The 27,555-nt window shown below is 39.7% G+C and overlaps 1 protein-coding gene across 1 annotated transcript in view; it reads right to left on the bottom strand.

Moving 5' to 3' along the window:
* TPST1 (tyrosylprotein sulfotransferase 1) overlaps positions 1–27,555 on the bottom strand; it is a 140,727-nt gene that overhangs the window by 89,105 nt on the left and 24,067 nt on the right. Inside the window, exon 2 of the mRNA XM_008018263.3 lies at positions 19,217–20,162. Coding sequence (XP_008016454.1) covers positions 19,217–20,061 — 845 coding nt within the window. The 5' untranslated portion in view covers positions 20,062–20,162. The remainder of the gene's footprint in view (positions 1–19,216; positions 20,163–27,555) is intronic.

Raw genomic sequence — 27,555 nt, 5'->3', positions numbered from 1 at the left:
CCAGTCCTGCATTCTTTGCAAGAACAAATCTGATTTCTTTTTTATGGCCTACAAATGGTTGCAAAAACACTGACATTTCATTTCTCAAAAGTCCCTTTACTGACTCATCCCCTTATTGACTCTGGTCCTCCAGCATGAAATAACAGAACCAATTTAGTTAATTCTTGCTAATAATTACCCTAAGCACATTCTGGACTTCAAGAATAACATACATGACCAAATATTTAAACACTGGCTAAAATGCAATAGGGTAATTAACAGACTAATCAGTAGACCTGTTTTTATGTTTATGTCTCAAAGGAGAATTGTTTAACATGTTTATATCTTAATTAATGCTTTTAACAGTTACAAAAATGAAACTATAATTGAATTTCCTTCTAGAATGATTGAACTTGATAATACTATACATCCTTGATTTGAATAACATTGACAGAGCAATCAAGATTTTTTTTAAGATCCTAAAAATTATCTTTCATAATATGGTGTATATACAGATCTTAACAGCAACACTGTCTGAAGTATATAACTCAAAATTTTATGTATACAGCCATGTAACCACCACCCAGATAGGACAGTGATCATTTCTAGCCCCTCAACAGTCTCTTTTGTGTTGCCTCCCAGTCAGTACCCCAGAATAATCACTTTTCTACTATCACAACAGATTGGTTTTAGCTACTTTTGAACTTCATATAAATGGAAACCTACAGTATATACTTGTTTGCATCTGGCTGTGTACACTTAGTATAATATTTCTGGGATTCAATCATGTTGCATGTATCACTAGTTTGCTTCTTTTTACTGCTGAGTAATATCTAATTGCATGAATATAACGTATTTTATTTATACATCCCTCGGTTGATGGGTACTTGGATCCATTTCTAGCTTTCAGCTATTACTATAAATAGTGCTGCTATAAATATCCTTGTGTAAGTCTTCTAGTGTAATTTTTAAAGTGTATAACCTCTTTATGTTGGAAATATATGTAGGAGTGGATGTGTAGGGTCATAAGCTAAGCATGTTTTGCTAAGTAGCCATAATATATAGTTTCCCCAAATGGTTATACCAGTTTAACTCCTACCAACATTATCCTTGCCATTAGTCTGTAAAGTCCATTCATTTAAAATTAACCATTCTGGTGAATATGGAGAGGTATCTCACTGTGGTTTTAAACTGTATTCCCTAAGGACTAATAATACTAAGTCTACCTTTTTTTGTAGTAGTAGTAGAAGAATTAGACTGGTGAAAAGATCACACCTTGCTAATTTACTCAAAAATTATATACTGAAATATGGGAAGTATGCAGGGCTCCTGAAAGTGAAGAGGAGAAAAAAATATGGTTTCATCCTTCCTGTCCTCTGGTAATTGATTACTGGACGGCCTCCTTTTTCTGGGGACCAGCTTGGGCCAGTGCTAAGTTAACCTATGTAGTTAACTTGATCCATGTTCTTTATTGTTTCAGGCAGATTTGAGTTACCATCTAGCACATTTTTATTTCGGCTGGAAGAATTCCCCTTAGCATTCGTTGTAGGCAGGTCTGCTAGCTACAATTCTCACAGTTTTGGTTTATGAGGAATATCTTATTTCTCCCTCATTTCTGAAGGGGAGTTTTGCCAGATATGGAAGTTTTCATTGAGCTTTTTCCTTTCAGGGATGTGAATATGTCATCCTACTGCCTTCTGGGGTCCATAGTTTCTGGTGAGAAGTCTGCATTCATCTTACTGAGGTTTCCCTGTATGTGATGAGCTGCTTTTCTCTTGCTGCTTTAAAGATTCTCTCTTTGGTTTTCAACAGTTTGATTATGATGTGTCTAGCTGTGAATCTCTGGTTTTATCCTGCTTGGAGTTTACTGAGCTTCTTGCATGCATAAATGCATCAATCAAATTTAGGGTTTTAGCCACTATTTCACTTCCCTTTCCTTTTTTTTTTTTTTGAGACGGGTCTCACTCTGTCATCCAGGCTGGAGTGCAGTAGTGCAGTCACAGCTCACTGCAGCCATGACCTCCTGGGTTCAAGTGATCCTCCAACCTCAGCCTCCTGAGTAGCTAGGACTACAGAGGCATATGTCACCACGCATGGTTAATTTTTGTATATTTTGTAGAGACAGGGTTTCACCCTGTTGCCCGGGCTGGTCTCAAACTCCTGGGCTCAAGAGATCTGCCTCTTTTGGTCTCCCAGAGTTCTGGGATTACAGGCATGAGCTACTGCACCCAGCCCATTATTTCTTCAAATATTTTTCTGTCCCACCATCTCTCCTCTCCTTCTGAGATTCCCGTCATGTGTATGTTGGTACACTTGATGGTATCCCACAGGTCTCGTGAGGCTCTATTTATAGTTCCTAATTACTCTTTTTTCTTTTCTGTTCTTCAAATTAGATAAAGTCAATAGAACTACCTTCAAATTTATTTCTTCTTCCTGTTCTAATCTCCTGATGGGCCCTAGGAGCAAATTTTTTATTTCAGTTACCATGCTTATCTACCTGGTTTGGTTCATAATTTCTATCTTTTTATTGATGTTCTCAATTGGCGAGACACCGTTCTCAAACTTTCAGTTAGGTTTTTGGTTTTTTTTTGTTTTTTTTTTTAAGATACGGTTTTCTTTAGCTCTTGATGAATCATTTTAAATAGCTGAAATAAAGTGTTTGTCTAGAAATTCCAATGCCTGGGTTTCCTCAGGGACAATTTCTATTCATGGCTTTTTTTCTTGTTGTGTTCCATATCTTACACTTTTTTGTTAATCACTAGACATTTTAAATCTTATAATGTGGCACCTCTGGGAATCAGATTCTCTCCCTTCTCCAGAATTTTTTGTTGCTGCTTATTGTTGTAGTTGTGTTTCAAGACTTATCAAAACTAATTCTATAAAATCTGTATTCCTTGTTATGTGCAGTCACTGGAGTCTCTGTTCTGTTAGCTCAACGGCCAGCTAACAACTGGACAGACTGCCTTAAATGCTTGGAACCAAAAAATCTCCCCATCTCTGCAGAAGGGCTCTGCATAGGTTTGGGATACACCTTCACTACTTAGCTAGGTAGCTTCTAACTCTGCCTTAGTCTTCACTTCCTGCTTTCACAGAGTCTCACGATCAGCGAGAGGTAGAAGTCTTCCCTGGGCATGCATACAGTCCTTGCCAAGTACGTGGCCTTCTACATTCTTGGGAATATGTGAAGCTTTTCAAAGCCCTCATAGACATCTCATTCCCAATCTCTGCTCCTAAGCTCTTTAATTTGTCTACTGTTTGCCCCCATTGTTATCTATTGATTCAGGAAGCAATGACTAAATTATTTGTCTATAAATGTTTCTTGATAACTACTGTCCTCCCCACTCTCAGAAGTAGGCCAGTTCTGAGTCAGGAGAAATAAAGACAAGGTTTTTAAGTCATTCTTCCAGTGATCCACCAAAGAAGGCAAAACAAATAATTACAATGAGGTCTGTTCTGCTCCCTCCAGTACAGGAACACAGGCTGTTATTTTAGCCCCAGCTGACACATGGAACAGGGAATGGGGCTTGGGTAAGCTCATTATTCTTACTAAGATTCAGCCATTTTTTGTGAATAAGCACTCTTCACATTTTTTTTTCAAGTCTTTGGTTACTTTCTAGAGTTCTGATAAAGTTAATTCTGACAGGTTTTGCCAGTTCTTCCGTTGCTCTTATGGAAGAGTAAAATTTTACCCTTTACTATGGCACTTCTGCTGATGTCACCCCCAAATAGCAAACCTTTCTAAACCACTTGAAATGTCTCTCTCCTAGCTTCCTAATAAATCAATTTATCAAACACTTACTTAGAATTTACACTGCTGTGTGGCTAAAAAGATAACTATAACAAAGTGCTTGTCCTCAAGTAATATGATAAATTCAACAGTATCAGATTCCAAATGAAACTATTAGTAATTATGACACTGGAGCGGGTTCGAGAGGTGCAATTTTAAAAGTGTCCCAAATGGTTCTGAAACCAGTAGCTTGCTTGAAGAAATATTGCCTCAGGTTTTTGCCAGCCTCTCCATATTAGAACTCTATACTGATAAGCAGAATAAATGTGTTATAAGACCAGAACGAGAAACTGAGCAATTAGGCCAGAAAGAGTTACCACGGCAGAAAAACAGAATGTACTAACTGCAATATGGGAAGAAGAGGGCATAAGAGAGAACATCTTTTGGCTTTGTGCACAAGCAATCTTGATCCTAGTATTAAATTTTGTCAGTACTACAAAAAAGCCTTGAAATTGTTCAAATGTTATGTCCTCAGAGAAACGTTCCCTAATTCCCATCCAAACTGGCACCCCCACCTTTACCCTAAAATATTCTTTTTCCCTTTAACCTATTTAACAAGGATAATATTTTATTTTATTTTATTTTATTTATTTATTTTTATGGCGATGGAGTCTCACTCCGTATGTATGTATGTATGTATGTATGTATGTATGTATGTATGTATTTGTTTGTTTGTTTGTTTTTATGGAGATGGAGTCTCACTCTGTCACCCAGGCTGGAGTGCAGTGGTGCAATCTGGACTCACTACAACCTCCACTACCCAGATTCAAGCAATTCTAGTACCTCAGCCTCCCCGGTAGCAGGAACTACAGGTGCACACCACCATGCCTGGATAATTTTTTTGTATTTTTAGTAGAGACGGGGTTTCACCATGTTGGCCAGGCTGATCTTGAACTCCTGACCTCAGGTGATCCACCCACCTCGGACTCCCAAAGTGCTGGGATTACAAGCATGAGCCACTGCGCCCAGCCAAGGATAATATTTTTTAAACTATCTCCCAACACACATTTCCTTATCAGCAAGCAGATTACCCCTTCCTAGTGTCACACCTGCCATCATGCCCAAAGGAAAGTGGCAGAGGAAATGGAAAGTCTACCCAGCCTAGACTTCTGGTGTCTTCATGACAGAAGAAGAGAACAGTGGGAAGGAAACAGCAGTGACAAAAGTCTGTTCTCATCTCCTCTCTCCAGGATAGAGTTCCAAAAGGAAAAAGACATGTTAGGCAGATGGAAGAAAAAGCTAAAAAACAGGCATCTTTGATCCATTTCCCTTTTGGGGTTCTGGGAGGAGACTGCTACACAAGATGCCCCTTATTGAAAAGGTGGGGGCTGAATCATCAACATAGAAGGGTTAGGAGGAAGGAGGGCATGGATTTAGTTATCCAGAGTTCTCTGGCTCCCACAAGGCATGAAAGGCATTCCGAATTTTCTGTATGCCCAATGAAAGAAGAGGAAGGGAGTTGAGGATTCTGCTAGCAAAATTACTGAACTGAAGGACAGGGTTTTGCCCCAGGGGAGGCAAACAGATTCAGTAACTGAGGGCTGTTTGTCTTACTACATAGGTCCAGGGCTTAAAGAACATGACACCCAAACCTCAGAGTCAGAATGAGCCAGGGTGGGGCCAGTGAAGCAAGGAGAACCACTGGACTATCTGCTGACCACAGACTGCAACAACACTTATCAGCAGGACACAGTGACCAGGTGGACAGCAATACTATCACTCCGGAGGCCAAGGAGGACTCAGAGAGAGCAGCACAAGACCACACAGTCACCTCATCTTTAGATACACACACCCATATGCCATCTAGGGAACAGACATGGTTCTCCTGGCATGGACACTAGCAGTAATATATGCAGTGGTGGTGATAGTAGTGGTAAAAATAATAATACCAAACACACACATTTATAGCACTTAGGTGCCAGATACTATCCTAAGCTCTTTACGTATTATTAATGCATTTAAACCTTACTAACAACCCTATGAGGTAAATGCCATTACTATCACCATTTTACACATGAAGAAAATGAGGCATACAAAGGTTAAGTATCTGATTCAAGGCCCCACAGTCAGTAAGTGGTAAAGCCAAGATCTGAACCCAATATGACAACATATATTTTATGGAAAAATACATGTATTAAACATACTTTCTATGAAAATGATAAACAGAATGTCAGACATACAAAGACTTTCCTAAAGAATCTAGGTAGTATTCTACTGCTCTGAATCCAGGATAACATAAAGATATAGGAGATAACACACACAGCCAACAGCTGCTCAAAATTTTAAAAAATTTTAAGGTGAGCACTAATCTATCAAATGATTGTTACTGAACAAAACTGATATACTGGGAAATAAAGCAAACTAGTACATAGACTTATATATGTTTCATGAACACAGCAACACAGTGCTGTCTACACGTGATGAGTTCAGACAATATAAAAGGTTTCAGAAAAAAGTAAAGAGTGCTTATCTTTCAAAGGACCATACTGAAATATCTATAAACAAAAGGCTTCAAAGTAATCCAGTGGGGTACTACAACCTGAAAGAACAAAAAAACAAAAAAACAAAAAAAAAAACCAGACAATATACATTGCACAATAATTTTCAAAACACTGGATATTAGGGCAATGAAGAACAGTGTTTCCCAAAAAATGGGAAAAAAGTGATCCCCATAATTGCCCCAGCTTACTGCCTTGAGAAATATCCAGGCTGTGGTACAAGAAGGGGGTCCCAGGCAGAGCCCAGCAGATTCTAAATTGAGAAATGGAGCTGAAAGTCCTGTTTGGAGTTTTCAGGCCAGAGAATCAATGAGGAGAGAGCTGTATACGGAGAGAATTCTGGAGATGTGCTAAGTGGAAAGAACGAATTTACAGGGAACTGTGCCCAGAACTCACAAAGAACAAGGAATAGTGCTTGCTCTTACCACCCAGAGTGGATAAACTCATAATTTATTGGGTACTGGTAGAGTACTTAGCCAGGCCTTGACTCAGTAATAGGGAATAATCAGGCACAGACTAAGTATTTCTTCAGACTCACCTAACAAATCATAAAAGCAAAATCCCCAAAGATCAAACTGGACAAGTAAGTTAACTGCGTCCCAGAACAAAGTTCAAGAATATTTGTAGAACTACAAAAATATCCAGCAAACAAAAACAAAACAAAAATATCCAGCAACCAAAAAAGTAAAATTTACAACATCTGGCATCCAATCAAATATTATCAGGCATGAAAATAAACAGGGAAACACAACTCATAATAAGAAAAATAATCAATTTCAAATAACACAGATGTTAGAATTACCAAATGCATTAAAATAGTTATTCCACAGATTATTCCACAGTTATTATGGAGTACAGTCATTCAAGTACATGTTGAGCATCCTTAATCCAAAAATCTGAAATGCTCCAAAATATGAAATTTTGTGACATTCAAGTTGACTCCACAAGTGGAAAATTCCACACATACTTAACACAGACTTTGTTTCATTAACAAAATTATTCAAAATATTGTATAAAATCACCTTGAGGCTATGTGCATAAGGTGTAATATGAAACATAAATGAATTTCATATTTAGACTTGAGTCCCATTCCCAAGATATCTAATCATGTATATGCAAATATTTCAAAATCCAAAAAAGAAAACAAAATTTGAAACACTTCTAGTCCACGCATTTTGGATAAGAGATACTTAAGCTGTATTGACGGCAGTGCTAAAAAGAAATAAACTATGGAGACATGAGAAGACATGGAGTAAAGTGCATATTACTAAGTGAAAGAGCCCAATCTGAAAAGGCTACATACTGTATGACTGCAACTCTATGACATTCTGGAAAAGGGAAAACTATGGCTAGAGTAAAAGATCAGTGGTTGCCAATGGGCTGGAAAAGGAAAGGGTAAATAGGTGGAACACGGAGGATTTTTAGGACAGTGAAAATATTCTGTATGATACTAGATATAGTATATAGTATTCTGTAGATATATGGTAGTGTACATTTGTCAAAACCCATAGAATGTACAACGCCAAGAGTGAACGCTAATGTAAACTATGAACTTTGGGTTATAATAATGTGTCAACATAAATTCATCGATTGTAATAAATACAGCAGTAGGATACTGATATTGGGGTAGGCTGTGCATGTGTGTGGATAAGTAATATATGGGAATTCTCTACACTTTCTGTTCAATTTTGCCATGAATCCAGAACTGCTATAAAAAACAGCCTATTTTTGAAAATAAAATTGAAAAAAATCAGTGAACTGTGGAAACATTTTAAACAGTCTCATAAACTGGAGTCCTGAAGGAAAAGAAAAAGAAGAAAGGAGAAAAAAATTTTTGAAAAAAAAAGTACACAATTTTCCAAATTTTATATAAACTATAAAACTCACTGATCCAAAGAGCTCAACACATTCCAAGTAAAAATTACTGATTTCAGGAATGCAAGGTTCTACAGATTACTACAGATTCTACAGATTGTAAATAATAATGATTATGAACAACTTGATGCCTATAAATTCTACAACTTAAAGGAAATGAACAAATTCCTTGAAAGACACAAACTACCAAAGCTCACGTAAGAAGAAATAATTTAAATAGCCCTATATTGTCTAAAGAAACAAAATTATAATTATTTACAAGAAGAGCATTTGCCAAGCTAAACAAAAAAAAGGAATCCACACCTACTCACAAAATACAGTAATAAAAACAAAATACACAAATGATAAAGAGCTTAAAGTGGTCAGATAAATGACATATAACAAAGTCCTGACAATTACTGACAACAGATTTTTCAACAGCAACCACTGCAACTAGTGGATGGTGGAATAATATCTTCAAAACACTAAGAAAATTATTGCCAACCCAGAATTAAATAAACCAAAAATAACCTAAGAAACTAAGACTTTTTCAAAAAAACAAAACAAAAAACCCTGAGAAATATAAAGATCCTTAGAATAAAATTAGAATCATAAGTCCATACTATGCACAAATGTGAGCAGCAAAAACTCTGGGCAAAACCCCTCACTTCAGGCAAAAATAATTGGGAAAGACCACAGTGGTCTAAGGAGTGTAAGAATCATTCTCATTATTATTAAAACTTTCTCTGAGCTCTTCACCCTAAGGGTGGCACCAGCCATACAGAAACCATCATAGGCAGCTAAAGCTCTGAAAGAAATCCAAACGTCAGACTACAATAACAATGAAAGGAGCCTCTGGGAGCCATAGAGTATGTGGGGAATCCAGGAAAAAGACGAGCCAGAGAAAGGGTTTCCCATAATTTTGCACATGAACCAGCACAACTTCTAGCTCACACATGAGACAGATTCAGGGAAGCAAAGCAAAGGCTCTGAGAATAAATTAAAATATAAACTGTTGCCAAAGCTCCAAACTAACTCATAAATGGTCTGTGGATAGGAAAGACCCAAAGTAGCACAGCGCAGTCTTTGAATTGATACTGGAAATACTATTCACAGAAGGTGAGAAAACTTGTGGTTTAGAACCTAACCAGCCTGACTGCTTACCAAAACAAAAATAAAATCAGCATTCTCCCAAGGATTTTAACAGGGCTTAGAGACACAAAATATAACTCCAAAGTTACTCAAATCCACAGCATCAGGAAAATGTGATCCAAAACTGAGGGAAAAGACAATCAAAAGTAATTTGTAAGGGAAGCATAACTATATAACAAAACGAGACTTAGAGTGTAAGAAAAGAGAAAATTACAGGTCAGTGTCACTCACGAAATAGATATAAAAATCCTAAGCCAACAATTAGCATACCAGCTGGGCGCAGTGGCTCACATCTGTAATCCCAGCACTTTGGGAGGCCAAGGCACGTGGATCACGAGGTCAGGAGATCGAGATCATCCTGGCTAACACGGTGAAACCGCATCTCTACTAAAAATACAAAAAATTAGCTGGGCATGGTGGTGGGCGCCTATAGTCCCAGCTACTTGGGAGGCTGAGGCAGGAGAATGGCGTGAAGCCGGGAGGCAGAGGTTGCAGTGAGCCAAGATCGCACCACTGCACTCCAGCCTGGGCGACAGAGCAAGACTCTGTCTCAAAAAAAAAAAAAAAAAAAAAAACAAAAAACATTGGCATACCAAAGCCAAAAACAAAGCTCAGATGATAAATCATGACCAAGTTGGGTTTTCTCCAGAAATTCAAAGTTAAATAAATATTAGAAAATCTATTAATGCAGCTTACTATATTTGCAGCTTATGATTAAAGAAAGCCAGATGACTCCTTCAATTTGACAAAATACAACCTTTGTGGTGGGCTACCTGGAAAATGGTTCCCAGTAATTCTGTCATATAAAGGACTCTTTAAAGAAATTAAGGGTGTGCCTAATAGGTCCTCGCGACTGAACAACAGGGGCTCTAGGAAGCTTAAGAACATTGTCCCTCAGCCATCTGAGAAAGATCACAAAGTAAAGAAGGGTGTACCTTAGATTTGTAGGTGTGACTATTACCCAATGGAATCAACACCAATGAGTTTCACAAAAGACAAAGTTTTTGAGAAAATTATATCAGCAGCAACACTGCCAGGTTGGACCAAAAAAACCCAGAAATAGTACAACATGAAAAGAGGCCACTAGACTCCCAAAATTCTACTGGCAGGAAGCAGACTGATAAAAAACTACACAGCTGCTAACTGCTACCTTTCATGAAAAAGGAAGAATAACTCAGAGGTGGAATCAAGCGTCAGGAGGGCAGGAATTATTCCTAGGCCGTGAGACCAATCAAGGAACTTCTAACATCCTGACTGGATTTCAGAATTGATATGGACCAGTGACACTTCTGTGCCTCCTATTTTCCCTCCTTTAAACAGGAATAATGTCTATTATCCCATGCCTGTTCCACCCTGTATACTGGATATAGGGAAAGGAGGATAACTTGTATCTTTAATGTTACATTTCTACAGATTGAGTGGACCTGTACACAAGGAACTATATTTTAAAAACTTTGGCCAGGTGCAGTGGCTGACACTTGTAATCCTAGCACTTTGGGAGGTAGAGCCCAGGAGTTTGAAACCAGCCTGGGCAACATAGCGAAACCCTATCTCCACTAAAAATCAAAAAATTAGCCAGGTGTGGTGGCACACAACTGTAATCCTAGCTACTCAGGAGGCTGAGGCAGGAGGATCACTTGAACCCAGGAGGTTCACTTGAACCCAGGAGGTTGAGGCTGCAGTGAGCCATGACTGCGCCACTGCACTCCAGCCTAGGCAACAGAATGAGATGCTGTCTCAAGAAAAAAAAAAAAGAAAGAAACTTCACCCATAAGCCTCATTCACAACTGGACCTGATTTAGATGGTAAGATTCTGGACTGTGAGCTGATGCTGTAACGGAATGAGACTTTTGGAGACCTGGAGAAAGGGGCAAATTAAGAGGGGCACATGCAAGAGACATGTCATTGGGGGCCAGAGGGCAGGCTGGAACGCTGCTTCTAAAATAGCACCTGATGGTTCCCAACTCCTGATATTCCTACCTTTGTGTAATCCCGTCTACTTGATTTTAGCTGGGCCTAGAAATTTGATTCTAATTAATATGGCAAAAGTGATAGGATGTCACTTCTGAGATAAGGTTGCAAAAGATGTAACTTCCATCTTCTTTACCTTCTCTGGCTCTTCTTGCTTGCCAGCTGCCATGTTAAATAGCCTTATACAGAAACATACACGGCAAGGAACTAAAGCCCTCCACCTATGACAGATAAGGAACTGAATCGTGCCAAATACCACATGAACTAGGAAATCATTCCTTCCCCAGTCCAGCCCTGATGCAGTCTTGTGAGGGACTCTGAGGCAGAAGATCCAGCTATGCTGTGTCCATATTCCTGACACACAGAAACTTTTATATAATGTTTGTTGTTTTCAGCCACTAAATTCTGGGGTAACTTACTACACAGCAAGAAAAAACGAATACAATATCCATTAACTTTTAAAACTCTTAGTGAACTAGAAACAGAAGAGAAATTCTTCAACTTGATAAAAGGTATCAACAAAGAGAAAGAAAACTAACAGCATATACCAATAATGTACATTAAAATAAATACAGCAAAACTCATTAAACATATTCCCTTTAGAGTGAACTCTGTTCTGGGAAAAAAATAAATCATTTTCCTTCATTTCCTATACACAGGATATTTAGGAGTAACTAAACAGTTGGTATAAGCACAGTCTTCTTTATAGAAAAATATCATTAATGAATACAGAAGGAAATTTTAAATTAGACTACCATTTGGCTAGACTTAATAAAATAGTAGGCCTGGGCAATGATTCATCAATGATCACTAAAACCATTAGGCAGAAGACTAAAAAAAATTGTACTGCTTCATGAATCACATTCTTACTTAAATCCAGTTGGTTTTTTTTTTAAGCGGAAGAGAATTTGACGGTACTACAAGTACAATGACCACTAAGTACAGTTTGGTGCCACAGCCTTGATCTCTGCTAAGGCATCCAGAGTTTTCAGCTCTTTTGCACTATCAGCACAAATGTCAACAGAATGAAAATTCAAATAACATCTTAGTATTATTATGAAAATAGTTTTAATCTCCTGCGAAGGTCTGAAGGATTTTTTTGGTATTCTGAAACCATAATTTGGGAACCTCTAGTGACACACAGAGAAGTATTTATAGATGGAATGATGTGTTATCTTGTATTTGTTTTAAAATAATAATTCAGCAGAAGTTGGGGGAAGGAAAGGAGTTAACAATACTGGCCTACAATGGTTAACTGTTGGTATTGGGAATTCTGCTTATCAATTTATTTTTGTGTTTGGAATTCTGCACAATAATAAAATATTGTTTAAGGCATTCCCTTTAAAACATGATTTCTCAACCTTGGCACAACTGACATTTGGGGCCGGATAAATACTTTGTTGTAGTAGCTGTCCTATAATTGAAGGATGTTTAGCAACACCCTGGCCTCTTTCTATTTAAGGCCAGCAGTATCACCTCCACTTCCCCAAATGTGACAACCAAAAAGTCTCCAGACATTGCCAAATGTCCCCTGGGGAACAAACTGCCCCCACTTAAGAAGAACTTTTTTTTTTTTTTTTTTTTTTTTGAGACGTTGTCTCACTCTGTCACCCAGGCTGGAGTGCAGTGGTGTGATCTCCACTCACTGCAAGTTCCGCCTCCCGGATTCACGCCATTCTCCTGCCTCAGCCTCCCAAGTAGCTGGGACTACAGGCGCCCACCACCACGCCTGGATAATTTTTTGTATTTTTAGTAGAGACGGAGTTTCACCGTGTTAGCCAGGATGGTCTCCATCTCCTGACTTTGTGATCTGCCCAACTCGGCCTCAAAAAGTGCTGGGATTACAGGCGTGAGCACCCAGCAACAACAACTGTTTTAAACCAAGGTTGCTTATTACTATTAGAAATCCTAGCTTAGGCAAAACCACAAAACATTAGGAAAGCTGCAGGATATAGATATACAAGTAACTTACAATTGTATACACCAGCAACTAACAGAACATTTAAAAACAATACACATATTGGCCAGGCATGGTGGCTCACGCCTGTAATCCCAGCACTTTGGGAGGCCCAGGTGGGTGGATCATGAGGTCAGGAGATCAAGGCCATCCTGCCTAACATGGTGAAACCCCATCTCTACTAAAAACACACACACACACACACAAAATTAGCTGGGTGTGGTGGCCAGTAAAAAGCAAGAAGTACTAGCTGGAAGCTTCTAAGAAATATCCTCAAAAAATACTAAACGCCATTTGTTTCACACACATCCACCCCCGCTGTGCTGCTTAGAATGTAGATGAAATGACTGGCGCTCCAACTTGGATCCTGGGAATGATGCAGACAAAAGCTGGAAGCAGCCTAGATGCCAGATGACTGCAGAGCTGACCAAGCAGCCCAGGTCTGCCTTCTTCTACATAACAGCCATTATTTGGAAATCTTTGTTATTTTGGATCTCCATTTTTGTAGAGAAATCTAATCAAACTAATAAATGATCTGATATCCAACTTCTAATTTTTGCTACCAATTGCTATATTCTCCAAGAAAAGTACAAATGTTGCCTTATTAATTCATGTTCTGGTTCTGCTTCTTCTCAATCTTTCACTGACACACTTTGAAATGCAGTGTTTCATCAGCTCTCTGATTTCCTTTCACAGCCCACTTTACTGTCGCTTGTATCCCTTGTTTATTCAATTCCTCCTCTCCAGCTAAGATGTCTCAGTCACTTCTGTCTTCAATATAACTTGTAAAAGGAGGCTGGGCACGGCAGCTCACAGCGGTAATCCCAGCACTTTGGGAGGCCAAGGCAGGAAGACTGCTTGAGGCCAGGAGTTCAAGTCCAGCCTGGGTAACATAGTGAGACCCTATCCCTACCAAAAAAAAAAAAAAAAAAATTAGCCAGGCATGATGGCATGCACCTGTAGTCCCAGCTACTAACAGGAAGCTAAGGTGGGAAGATCGTTTGAGCCCAGAAGTTCAAGGCTACAGTGAGCCATAATCTTGCCACTGTACTCCAGCCTGGGTGACAGAGCAAGACCCTATCTCCAAAGGAAAAAAAAAAAAAGACACAACCCCAATAGCATCCTTAGGCAGTACCTTCACAAAGGAGAAGTTTTCACAAATAGACTTGTTCTCTGATAGTTTCATGAAAGAAAAAAAAAACACTACATGTAATATTTATAAAATTCTTCTGGGATATTTCAGACTGAGCTAGTAGAGCTCAAATGATCCTAACTTGCCTGCTATTAATTTTCCATGCTATTAATGCTCATAATCTTTGTGAATATTGTCTGTCATTCTCTTCACTTGCTCAAAATATTCTTGTTATCCTTAAATTTCACAAGAATTTCAAGTGGCTATTGAGTTTTCTGTTAATCCCATAAGATGTAAGAATTTTAAGTTTCCAAACTGACAAAGATTCTTTGTGTGACCAAACTTCAGTCAGGCTCCTGAACCTTCTCCTAGGACCATCAGTGCACTTCTTTATAAAATCCAGTTTTAGGCTGGGTGCGGTGGCTCATGCCTGTAATCCCAGCACTTTGGGAGGCCGAGGCAAGCGGATCACGAGGTCAAGAGATTGAGACCATCCTAGCTAACACGGTGAAACCCCATCTCTACTAAAAATACAAAAAATTAGCCGGGCATGGTGGTGGGCGCCTATAGTCCCAGCTACTCAGAAGGCTGAGGCAGGAGAATGGTGTGAACCCGGAGGGTGGAGCTTGCAGTGAGCCGAAATCGCGCCACTGCACTCCAGCCTGGGAGACAGAGAAAGACTCCGTCTCAAAAAAAGAAAAAAAAAAAAAATTTCAGTTTTAGCAAAGAACTCTGCTAAGGCAGTTTAGCAAGAACCTCCTACTCTTGATAACTAATCACTCTCAGGTTTCTCATCCTCCACCACTCCCCAGGTGATGTCTGATCACCCTGGCCTGTCTTCAATGAGAATCCTATCAGGTAAATTTAGCCAGAATGCCCCTGACCCCTGATGTTTCCTCATAGTAATTTTCCATCCACTGGCCCTCACCTTGCTCCCTGGCTATAAATTCCCACTTGCCCATGCTGTATTCAGAGTTAAGTCCAATCTCTATCCCCCACTGCAAGACTCGATTGCAGTGGTCCCTGTATCTCCTGCAATGGTGCTAAATAAACACTGCCTCATGCCTTAGCAAGTATCACTGAATAATTTTTTCTTTAACAAAACTAAATTTCACTTTGGATAGTAAAAAGAAACTGTGTTATAAATTTAATAAATTACTAATTATTCTTCCTACTTCCTCAAAATATCTCCATTTCCAAAAACCTTTTTGCATTATTTTCACTCATTTATTTAGTCTTTCTTTGCTTTTGATCTAATTTAGAGGGTTTTTTTGTCTGCTTTACTTATTAGAAGCTGTAGGGTGTCAGTTTTAATGTTCTTATTTGTTCTCTTGTACTTATCACTACTATTATCTTTTTCATTCTAATTTATTTGTGTTTAATAGTTGCTATATTCTCTTTCTGCTCTAAGTGTAGATAAGAACTCGTCTCTGAATTGTAGTTGTGATTCCTGTACTTGTTGTCTAAGCATCACTCTTACATTAATCTGCTTTTCTGGTTTTGCTCTGTTGACCTAGCAAACTTGATTTTTATTTGTTCCAGGTAATTTCATGGTATCATAATGAGTTTAATAACAGAAGTAACTGTACACTCTTATAACTTCCCAAAAGTTCCCTGATGGAGACAACTAAAATTCCACAAAAAAATCCACAAACCATGAGAAAAGGGCAACGTAAATAGCCTCAAACTTTACTTCTACTTTCTTTTCAAGACATTTGAGCAGGAGCCTCTGACTTTTCTGTAACTGGAACTGCCCAGAGAAGCAAGAGATGCCACCCCGACAGTAAATAATTGGAAATTTCTAAGCAAAGTAAAGGTTAACTTTCATAGTTAACAACACAAGAGGTAGAACTGTGAAAGCCTGCTGATATCTCTATTTTCGACAACTTCTATAAGTGTCCCTAGGCCATCTGGTGACATCTTCAAACCTTGAAGGCTACCTAAATATTTAAGTATTGTAATACTACGTAATACTAAGTATTAAAATATTTATTTTAAACAATTTTCCCAGAATAAAAATGTTTAAATAAAAAGAAAAGCACACAGGATGACTGACTCTGGGTGATAAATTCTTCATTATAATGAACATGGGATATTTACAACTTGGTACTATGTAATAATTTTGTATGTTTCTGCCTTATTCCCCAATAAGCAGGTTTTGAAAGTAGGGATTCAATCTTAAAAAAAGAAGTATGGCTGGTTAGGTATAGTGGCTCACGCCTGTAACCCCAGTACTCTGGGAGGCTGAGGTACATGGATTGCCTGAACTCAGGGGTTTGAGACCAGTGTGGCCAGCATGGGGCTCTACCAAAACTACAAAAAAAAAAAAAAAAAAAAATAGCTGGGCACGGTGGTGCGCACCTGTAATCCCAGTTACTCGGGAGGCTGAGATGGAAGGATCACTTGAGCCTGGGAGATGGAGGTTGCAGTGAGCAGGAGCCACTGCACTCCAGCCTAGATGACACAGCGAAACTCCATCTCAGGAAAAAAAAAAAGGAAATATGGTCTAGTTTAGACTCACCTCAACCAAAGCAGTTCTTGTTTTATATTGGAATTCTGGGTAAGATTTTCTTTCAAAAACAGGTTCAAATATTATTTTGCTTTTAAGTTTTAAAAAACAATTGTAGCCTACCAGAAAATACTAAAATACCAAGTGTTGGTAAAGATGTGAGGCAACTAGAACATGTTCATCTACAGTACAGCCATACATGAATGATAGAGACACTTTGGAAAACTCTTAGTATCAAACACACACACACACACACACACACACACATACCCCTTGTCATCCAGCAATTCTATTCATTGGTATATACCTAAAAGAAATGAATGCTATATCCACCAAAAGTAATGTACAAGAATGTTCTCAGCAACTTTTATCTGTAACAGCCCCAAACTAGAAAGACCCCAAATGCAAAAATCTTGGAATAAGCATTAGTAGCTTCTACTCATGATTGTGACATGTTAATTTTTGACAAAACATAGAGCCTTAGAGGGCCTCCATTCCACATACTGAAATGCTAAGTAAGGTCTCTTTGCTTTCTAAAATTCATTAATTCATAATATAATTTCTATGAATTTTCTTGGCCTTTATGCTTACCTTAAATATAGCAAGTATATACACAAGATGTTCTCTACCTGATTGGCACCAAAATTTAACCTAAGCATATCTCTTTAAGCCCTACTAAACAGGCTGGTGGTCTAACAGCTCCTTTTATATTAGTAAATGTAGGTGGCATCCGTGCTGGGCCAACATACAAGCACAAAGACTGAAATACCTAATGCAGGTGATTAAAAATCAATTATAGTCTATTATCTGGAAATAATAATAAACTGTAATCAGAGTAGCCAGAGCTGAAATTTTCTTTGAATCAATAAAAACAACCTAGAGCCACTACAGTGATGGTATGTCATAACTTATAATCAATAATTGAAAGCTCGGTATAGGCAGGCAGCTGTTCCTTTGAGATTATCTACATAAGAAATCTATTTACTATACAAGTTCTATACAGCAAAAAAAATAAAAAATAAAAATAAGGAGATATTCCTTGGTGAAAGTAAGAAGGGCACACAAGGAAAGTATACTGTTTTTTCTTTTTTACAGGGGTTATATATTACTTTGATAAATGAAAAAATATATATATAGTTATAGCCAACTTTTCTTCATGAAGAGATGCTACCTGAATTTAATAGTAGTTTCCATTTTTATATCCTCATTCCAGGTATATAAGTCATCAAGACAGGTGGGAGGGTATACCAGTTGTCACTTCATAAGAAAAGCAGCAAAATGCTAAAAATCATCATTTGAGAAGTTTTGAATCCAAGGAACTTCTTGTATGGATTAGGCTTCCAAATTTTGGAGATCCTCTAGCCTTTTGTAAAAAATAAGAGAGGTTATATCCTTCAGATGACAAAGGAAGCACGACACGTAGTAAAATGCCATGGAGAAAAGCACGACCTGATGGAGACCAGGGCACACATATTCGAATTCTGGTCTTGTCATCTAAATCTGAACAAATTGTTTTAATCTTACTGTGACTCAGTCTACTTGTCCATAAAATGAAGAGATTAGGTTAGATGATGCTTTTATTTTTCTCTACCACTAAAAATTTCAAAATGCTTATAATTCACTATGTGCTCATTAACATGATATACGCACTTCCTGATTTTAACCTTTATCCACAAAAAAATGACTATCTTCATTAACAACAATATCTAGAAATAAGAAATCAGAAGCCACTAAAACTGAATGATGAACATTAAGGTCTGAGGCCTTGAAGAAGGCTTTTCACTGCCTGTAAGTTGGGTTTGTATCCATCAAACAAATAAGAGGGCCACAATATATAAATGAAAAAATGAAGTATAAATAAGTGAAAATCCATAATAAACTAGTAGAGGGCCGGGCGCAGTGGCTCACGCCTGTAATCCCAGCACTTTCGGAGGCCGAGGCGGGCGGATCACAAGGTCAGGAGATCGAGACCACGGTGAAACCCCGTCTCTACTAAAAATACAAAAAATTAGCCGGGCGCGGTGGCGGGTGCCTGTAGTCCCAGCTACTCAGGAGGCTGAGGCAGGAGAATGGCGTGAACCCGGGAGGCGGAGCTTGCAGTGAGCCGAGATCGCGCCACTGCACTCCAGCCTCGGCGACAGAGCAAGACTCTGTCTCAAAAAAAAAAATAAATAAATAATAAAAAAATAAACTAGTAGAGAATTAATAAAAAAAGAAACCTCATCAGTGAATCTGTATCTGTTCCAGAAAAGGTCTTCAGTTTCTATATATACACACACAGGTACATACACACATATATACATAAAACACATACATACATATGTATAGATTATTAGCTAAATATAGAGTCAAAATAAAAAACGTGTCTTCTACTCACTTTGACAGAGACACTCCCCCAGCTTTCCCAATCATCTCTTCATGGTGCAATACCGAATGGTTCCATGGAATCTGAAGGAACTTTAGGAGTGTTCTCATCCATCGTTCAGGATGTAAGACAAGTTGTTCATAGTGAACCAACATGCACTTTTTATAACCAACCTCCATACACTGGTTATACATGGTCTCTATAGCACGATTCCACTTGGTCAAACAGTCCCTATAGCTGTTCAGGTCAAATCCAGCTATAGTAACTTTTCGAGAAATCATCGAATGTACTGATGCCCGGCCATCTCGGACCATCAGGAGAAATTTGGCATTGGGGAATAACCTAGCAAGGTAAGTTAAAGATTTCAGGGCAAAAGGATCTTTATTACATAAATAAGGGGCTGGCTCCCCATGCTTAACAATGATTTCTAGTAAGAAGGCTTGCATGGCAGAATCCAGCACTTCATCAGTAACACCAGCCTCATCCAGGCGGATCTTCTCTTTACTTGACCGTGACCACATCTGCTTCAGGGCCAGGATTCGGGGAATGACCCTGGTTTCCTCTCCACAGCGAATGTCAGGATGTGCATCCAGCATGGCCCTCATGAGTGTGGTTCCACTCCGAGGCACACCTCCAATAAATATTAAAGGCATATCTTTGTGATAGGCAAAGGTTTTGTTGGCTTTGAGGTCCAGGCCAGTTCTCACAGTGGTCCTTGTGCTCTCCAATTTGACTGGCTGGCTACGTTCCTCTATCCGGTGATGGCATTCCATTGCATGCTGGCCCAAGTAAAACACAGTCACAGAACTAATCACCAGACATGCTAATAGTAAGTTCTGCTTCAGCTTTCCAACCATCTTGATGTGGTTATCTTGTTATTAAACAGATATTTTGCTCAAAATGATTTTCGGAAAATGTTCAGGCCATGGAGAGTCTACTTCAGAAAGATAACCAACGTCTAGTAGAGAAAGGAAAACGTTATTTTATCATTACATTGAGATTGCTTACAAATCAGTCACCAGTTATCACCACTGCATTTTAGGTAGAAAAAAGCTGAAACAGTCTTGGATTCTCTGATATCCTTTTTTTTTTTTTTTTTTTTTTTGAGACGGAGTCACCTTCAGTCGCCTAGGCTGGAGTGCAGTGGCGCGGTCTTGGCTCACTGCAAGCTCCACCTCCCGGGTTCACGCCATTCTCCTGCCTCAGCCTCCCGAGTAGCTGGGACTACAGGCGCCCGCTACCATGCCCGGCTAATTTTTTGTATTTTTAGTAGAGACAGGGTTTCACTGTGTTAGCCAGGATGGTCTCAATCTCCTGACCTCATGATCCACCCACCTTGGCCTCCCAAAGGATCCTCTGATATTCTTAAAATAAATTTGAGCAAAATTTGTTTTACTCAGTATATACAGTATAGACAAATTTGAGTAAAAATAAATCAATGTCTATAATCGGAAACAGCTTTTGTTAATGCAGTAATTCTAAAGCTATGTACCTGGTAAAGAATGGAAAATAAATAAAACTATTTCTATCAGTGAGTCAACCAAATATTTAATAAGCCCAAGGATGTCTGGAGTCCAACTCAAGGCTGATCTCTGCTATTCAGACTTGCCTCATCTCCAAGCAGTTATTAGCTCCACATTCTAACAATGAGAAATTACAGAAGCAACATGAAACAACTTCCAAATCTTCAACAGAGATTCAGTTTATTATCCCACAATTTATTTAGGTACTACAGACCAGATACTCAGGCTCGACTGAGGACCAACTTTGAAAAGGAAAACAGTAGAGTAACCTCTGCTCTTGGAAAACAAAGTCTTTTGACAGACAGATATGTAAACAACAACAATAAAATGTGATGAGTGCCTCAGTGGAAATATGCAAAGGGACAATGGGAGCATAATGAAAAGGAGCATGTAATTGACCTGAGGAAGCTGTAAAAGTTTTACAGAAAGTAGGACCAGGTAAAGGACCAGGTGCAGGTAAAGGACCAGGTGCAGCAGCTTACACCTGTAATCACAGCTCTTTGGGAGACCGAGATGGGAGGATCGTCTGAGCTCAAGAGTTCGAGACCAGCCCAGGCAACATACTGAGACCCCGTCTCTTTAAAAAAGAAAAGAAAAGAGAAGGGAGGGATATTCTAAACCAAAGGAACTTGTGTGCAAAAGCAGAATGGCAAGACAGAACATAGCATAATTAGGTGACAAGAAGAAGTTTAGGAGAGCTGTTGTATAGGCTGCAAAGAAAATTGTATGTATAAATATCTGTTATCTAATCCTCAGAAGGACAGGTAAGATCTGGACACAGGAAGCGCTCTAAGCTGCAGGTACACTACCACCAAAGGCATGGATGTGCAAAAGCAGAAGCATGTATATGAAACAGCTGAAGCTGCTAGTTTAGCTAGAACAAGGGTACACCGTGGGAAACAGACAGCAACCAGACTACATCTATACCAAAATAATTTACCCTGAATCCTCAGAAGGCAAGTGTGGCAGTTAATTTTATGTGTCAACTTGGCTAGACTTTGGTGCCCAGTTGTTTGGTCAAACACCAGTCTAGATATGGCTGTGAAGGTATATTTTAGATGTGATTAACACTTAAATCAACAGATTTCTAGGAAAGTGGATTACCCTCCGTAACACAGGAAGGCCTCATCTAACAGGTAAAGGTTTTAAGAGCAAAAACTGAGGTTTCCTGGAAAAGAACTACATCATGGAAACCCTGCCTGTGTGTCCAGCCTGCTACCCAGCAGAATCTGGAGTCAAGCCTGTGGCAGGCCAGGTCACTAATGCAGGCCTCCATAACAACTGTTTCAGTACTGACTGAGTGGTTCAGTTCAATATTAAAAGCTAAAAAAAAAAAAAAAAAAAAAAAGCCAGTGCTGTTATACAACGGCTGGAACGTAACAAAAGCCCACCAAGAGTTTTGCCTAGGCCTTTGCTGGGCCTTAAAGCATGACAAAATAACGAAGGAATTCTTAACAGGACCCATTTAGGATTAAACAAGTTTTATTGGGGGTCTGAAGAAACTCCCCAGGCCTCCACAAACAAGTTTATTGGAGGTCTGAAGGAACTCCCCAAATCTCCGTGATTTAGCAGGAGACATGATAAGGGTAATCACCCCAGCACCTAGACCCATTTAGATTAAGTAAACTTACTGAGGCTCCAGAAAATGCGCTTCAGGACTCAGACTTTAGTTACAGATTAAAATAAGTTAATCGCTTACATCTTTAGATGAATGCACACTTACATGCAGACATATAGGTTAGAAGGTACATAAGCTCAGAAAAACTTTGTAATTTTAAGTTGGTCTAGTGATAATTTCCAGGCCTCCCTGCAACCAGTTACAGAAATAAAAACTCTCTTTCTCCCCAGTTCATCTGCATCTCGTTATCGGGCCACAAGAAATAGCAGCCTGACCCTCAGTTTGCTCTGGGAACAAGACTGCAACATCAACTCATCTCTGCCCAATTGCCCTATGAATTTCAGACTTCAAAGCCCCACAATCACATAAATGAATCCCTTAAAAATCAGTCTCTTTCTCTCTCTACCCCCGACCCCTACCCATATACACAGTAGGCATGCGTGTTATCTACCACTCTAAATTCAGTGAGATCCCTTCCAGCCCACTAGCAAAGCAGCCAGTGCTAATGGTTTGCCTTGCCCTGACTACTGGTTGTTTTTCTGTAAAACTCTAACACAGGGGTTCGGTTTATTTTTCTGGAGAACCCTAAATATACCTGGGGAAATGACTAACTACACTAAAAAATACATTCTGAGAGGGAAGACTTCCAGGTACAGCCTAGTGAGAAGGTAGTTAATTCCTCTCCCCAAAAACCAATGATAAAGCTGGGTGAAATGGGCAAAACAACCCTTTCAGTGCTCTGGAAATCCACCAGAAGAATACAACAACCTGAGAAGCATTTATGCTTGAAAAACTGCTAAAAGGTAGGTAAGAACAATGAGAGTCTGTGTAAGGTTACTCCCACCTCATCTACCCATTCAGTAGGTACAGAGGTTCTGCAAGGCAGAGCAGGGCAAGGCAAAACATTAGGACTGACAGTTTTGCTGCTGGGGTGGAAGGGAGTTTGCTCGGTTTGGAGTGGGTAAGAACACACATGCCCACCTGCATTGTGAGTAAGAGATGGAGCAGGTGGGAGGTGAGTGAGAGGGTGAATAGCTCTAGAAGGCGAAGGTTGCAGTCCAGATGGGGCACATTTGTTGGCCAACCCTGAAGTGGCATGCAGGCACAGAGGAGACATGAAAGGACTGGGTGGAAAGTAAAAGACAGGGCAGATCCGAAAACAGCCTAAACTTTGTATGTGCTCCCTACCCACAGAGGTCTACTGGCAGAGGACGAACACCTTACTGGCTCAAGATGTCTGAGGCAACCACTATCCAAGCATTGGGTGACCACTGATCACTAAGCTATGCAGACAGGAAGGCAACTCCTAGAAAGCCATGCTTAAAAATGAAAACAATTATAAAGCGTGTGCACACTTTAAGTATATATACTTAAATAAAGTACATATACTTTATACTATATATACTTTATATAGATATAAACAATCCTAAAAGTGTGTGTGTATATACATATACACATATATATGAGAGCAACATCAGCATACATTTAAATGACGAGGCAAATTTATAGACAGCAGAGTGAAAAAGCAGGGATTTAAGTGCAAGCTTACATGAAGGAACTTTTTGCAGTGACTGAACTGTTCTAAAACTGAACTGTTGTCATAGTTGTACAACCCTATAAAATCTACTAAAAAATTATTGAATTACACCCTCATACTTGTGAAAGGAAAATAAATCTTGGGGCCCCCAAATCACTAAGCTAAAGGGAAAAGTCAAGCTGGGGACTGCTTACGGCAAACCTGCCTCCCATTCTATTCAAAGTCATCCCTCTGCTCACTGAGATAGATGCATATCTGATTGCCTCCTTTGGAAAGGCTAATCAGAAACTTAAAAACATGCAACTGTGCGTCTCTCACCTATCAGTGACCTGGAAGCCCCTTCCCCACTTCAAGCCTTCCTGCCTTTGCTTCCAGCTCTCCCACCTTTCCAAACGGAACCAATGTACTTCTTACATATATTGATTGATGTCTCATGTCTCCCTAAAATGTATAAAACCAAGCTGCATCTCAACCACCTTGGGCACATGTCGTCAGGACTTCCTGAGGCTGTGTCACAAGCATGTTCCCCAACCTTGGCAAAATAAACTTTCTAAATTAACTGATACCTGTCTCAGATTTTGGAGGTTCACATACTATATATATAAATTACACTTCAACACAGCTTTTTTTTAAAAAAGGAATTCATTACTAGAGAAACACTTCCACAGTCTCAGTAGAATACAACAACTAAGAACTGGTTCTTGTTTATTCATGTGTATGATTTAATCATTCATTCAATATATGTTTGAGCACATAGTTTTGTGCCAGGCACTATATAAAGCTTCAACAAAGAATCACAAAGACTAGGTTGAGATTAAAATATTAGCTTAAAAAACTGCAAAGAAAAAAGTATTAAGACAATTGGTGGCAATATAGCATTAAAATGTCTATGCACAACATTGTATCCATTATAATAGAAGACACACTTAAGATGTTATCCTAATATTCAATTTAAAAGGAGCCAGGTAGAAAGAAAAGGAAACAATGGCAAAAGAGAATAATGTATAAAACAGAGGCCGGGCGCGGTGGCTCAAGCCTGTAATCCCAGCACTTTGGGAGGCCGAGGCGGGCGGATCACAAGGTCAGGAGATCGAGACCATCCTGGCTAACCCAGTGAAACCGCGTCTCTACTAAAAAATACAAAAAACTAGCCGGGCGAGGTGGCGGGCGCCTGTAGTCCCAGCTACTCGGGAGGCTGAGGCAGGAGAATGGCGTAAACCCGGGAGGCGGAGCTTGCAGTGAGCTGAGATCCGGCCACTGCACTCCAGCCTGGGCGACAGAGCGAGACTCCGTCTAAAAAAAAAAAAAAAAAGAAAGAAAACAGAGAAGAGTCATCCTATTATACAATAACATTTTGGTTAAAGAAAGTAAAACCAGGCCGGGTGCGGTGGCTCAAGCCTGTAATCCCAGCACTTTGGGAGACCGAGACGGGTGGATCACAAGGTCAGGAGATCGAGACCACCCTGGCTAACACGGTGAAACCCCGTCTCTACTAAAAAATACAAAAAAACTAGCCAGGCGACGTGGCGGGCACCTGTGGTCCCAGCTACTCAGGAGGCTGAGGCAGGAGAATGGCGTAAACCCAGGAGGCGGAGCTTGCAGTGAGCCGAGATCCGACCACTGCACTCCAGCCTGGGTGACAGAGCGAGATTCCATCTTTAAAAAAAAAAAAAAGAAAGAAAGTAAAACCATATTGCAGATTCAAAAAAAGAAAACTTTCGGTTGGGCGTGGAGGCTCACACCTGTACCAGCACTTTGGGAGGCTGAGGCGGGGAAATCATGAGGTCAGGAGATCGAGACTATCCTGGCTACGGTGAAACTCCGTCTCTACTAAAAATACAAAAAATTAGCCGGGCGTGGTGGCAGGCGCTTGTAGTCCCAGCTACTCGGGAGGCTGAGGCAGGAGAATGGTGTGAACCCAGGAGGCAGAACTTGCAGTGAGCTGAGATCCTGCTACTGCACTCCAGCCTGGGCGACAGAGCGAGACTCCGTATCAGAAAAAAAAAAAAAAGAAAGAAACTTCCCTGAATGTAAACAGACACTATAGATGTAAGGCTCTATACGTCTATTGAGCAAAACAAATGATAACAGACCCAATCTGGACACAACTTGGCAATTCTAAGCATGAAAAATGCTGCAGGCTTCCAAACAGAAAAAACGAAAAACGCAAAGGACCAATAACAAACTGACATCTGATGGCACTACAACATTTAATGCTTGTCCTATGGTTTCCGTGTGTGTGTGTGTGTGTGTGTGTGTGTATGTGTAGCCATGCTTTTCTTTATTTTTCAAACTTGCTCTAAAGGACTTCTATGTTGCTCTTCTAACTGGGAAAAGATAAAGCAATATTTTAAAAATAAAAAGAGGCCGGGCGCGGTGGCTCAAGCCTGTAATCCCAGCACTTTGGGAGGCCGAGACAGGTGGATCACGAGGTCAGGAGATCAAGACCATCCTGGCTAACATGGTGAAACGCCATCTCTACTAAAAAATACAAAAAACTAGCCGGGCGAGATGGCCGGCGCCTATAGTCCCAGCTACAGGGGAGGCTGAGGCAGGAGAATGGCGTAAACCCGGGAGGTGGAGCTTGCAGCGAGCTGAGATCCGGCCACTGCACTCCAGCCTGGGTGACAGAGCGAGACTTCGTCTCAAAAAATAAATAAATAAATAAATAAAAATAAAAAGAACAGTCTTTCTTTTAAAACGGCATTTAGGCTAAGACCTGAAGAATGAGTAGGAATTAGTGAAGAGAAGAGCATTCCAAGAAAAAGTACGTGGATATGCAAAAGCCATGTAATGGGAAAGCATTTTAACACATTCAAGAAGCAGGAAGTAGGCCAGGCACGGTGCCCACGCTTGTAATCCCAGCACTTTGAGAGGCCAAAACAGGTGGATCACCTGAGGTCAAGAGTTTGAGACCAACCTGGACGACACGGTGAAACCCTGTCTCTACTAAAAATACAAAAATTAGCCAGCCGTGGTGGTGCATGCCTGTAATCCCAGCTACTCAGGAGGCTGAGGCAGGAGAATTGTTTGAATCCGGGAGACGGAGGTTGCAGTGAGCCAAGATCACCCCACTGTACTCCATCCTGGGTGAGAGAGAGAGACGCTTGTCTCAGAAAAAAAAAGAAGCAGCAGGAAGTAGGCCAATGAAGCTGCAAGGCAGTGACCAATAGGAAAAGTGGGTGAAAGGTCAAACTGGACAGAGGTCAGATCATAGATCTTGTGGGTCAAGTTAGAGATATGAATTTTATGGTAGATGTAATCAGGTATCACTGATTTGACTACTTCAAGCACGGAGTTACTTTCTCCAATTTATGTTTATAAAATCTCATTCTAGCTAAAACAATCTTAAAAAAGAACAAAGTTGGAGGACCCCCATTTCCCAATTTCAAAACCAAATGCTATAATCATAAGACAATGTAGTACTGGCATAAAAATGGACACACAGATGAATAGAACAGAATTATCCAGAAATACAATGTTTATGGGAAATTGATTTTTGACAAGGGTACCAAGACAATTCAGTGAGGAAATAAGAGTCTTCTCGGCAAATGGTGCTCAGGCAACTGGATATCCACATGCAAAAGAATGAAGCTGGATACCTACCACATACCATTCTTAAAAATCAATTCAAAATGAATCAGACCTAAATGTATGAGCTAAAAGTATAAAA

Source organism: Chlorocebus sabaeus, chromosome 28 (assembly GCF_047675955.1).
Source record: "Chlorocebus sabaeus isolate Y175 chromosome 28, mChlSab1.0.hap1, whole genome shotgun sequence".
NCBI classification, from domain to species: Eukaryota; Metazoa; Chordata; class Mammalia; order Primates; family Cercopithecidae; genus Chlorocebus; species Chlorocebus sabaeus.
The sequence above is the reverse complement of the archived record's forward strand: the minus strand, read 5'-3'. Positions and strand labels throughout refer to the sequence as shown.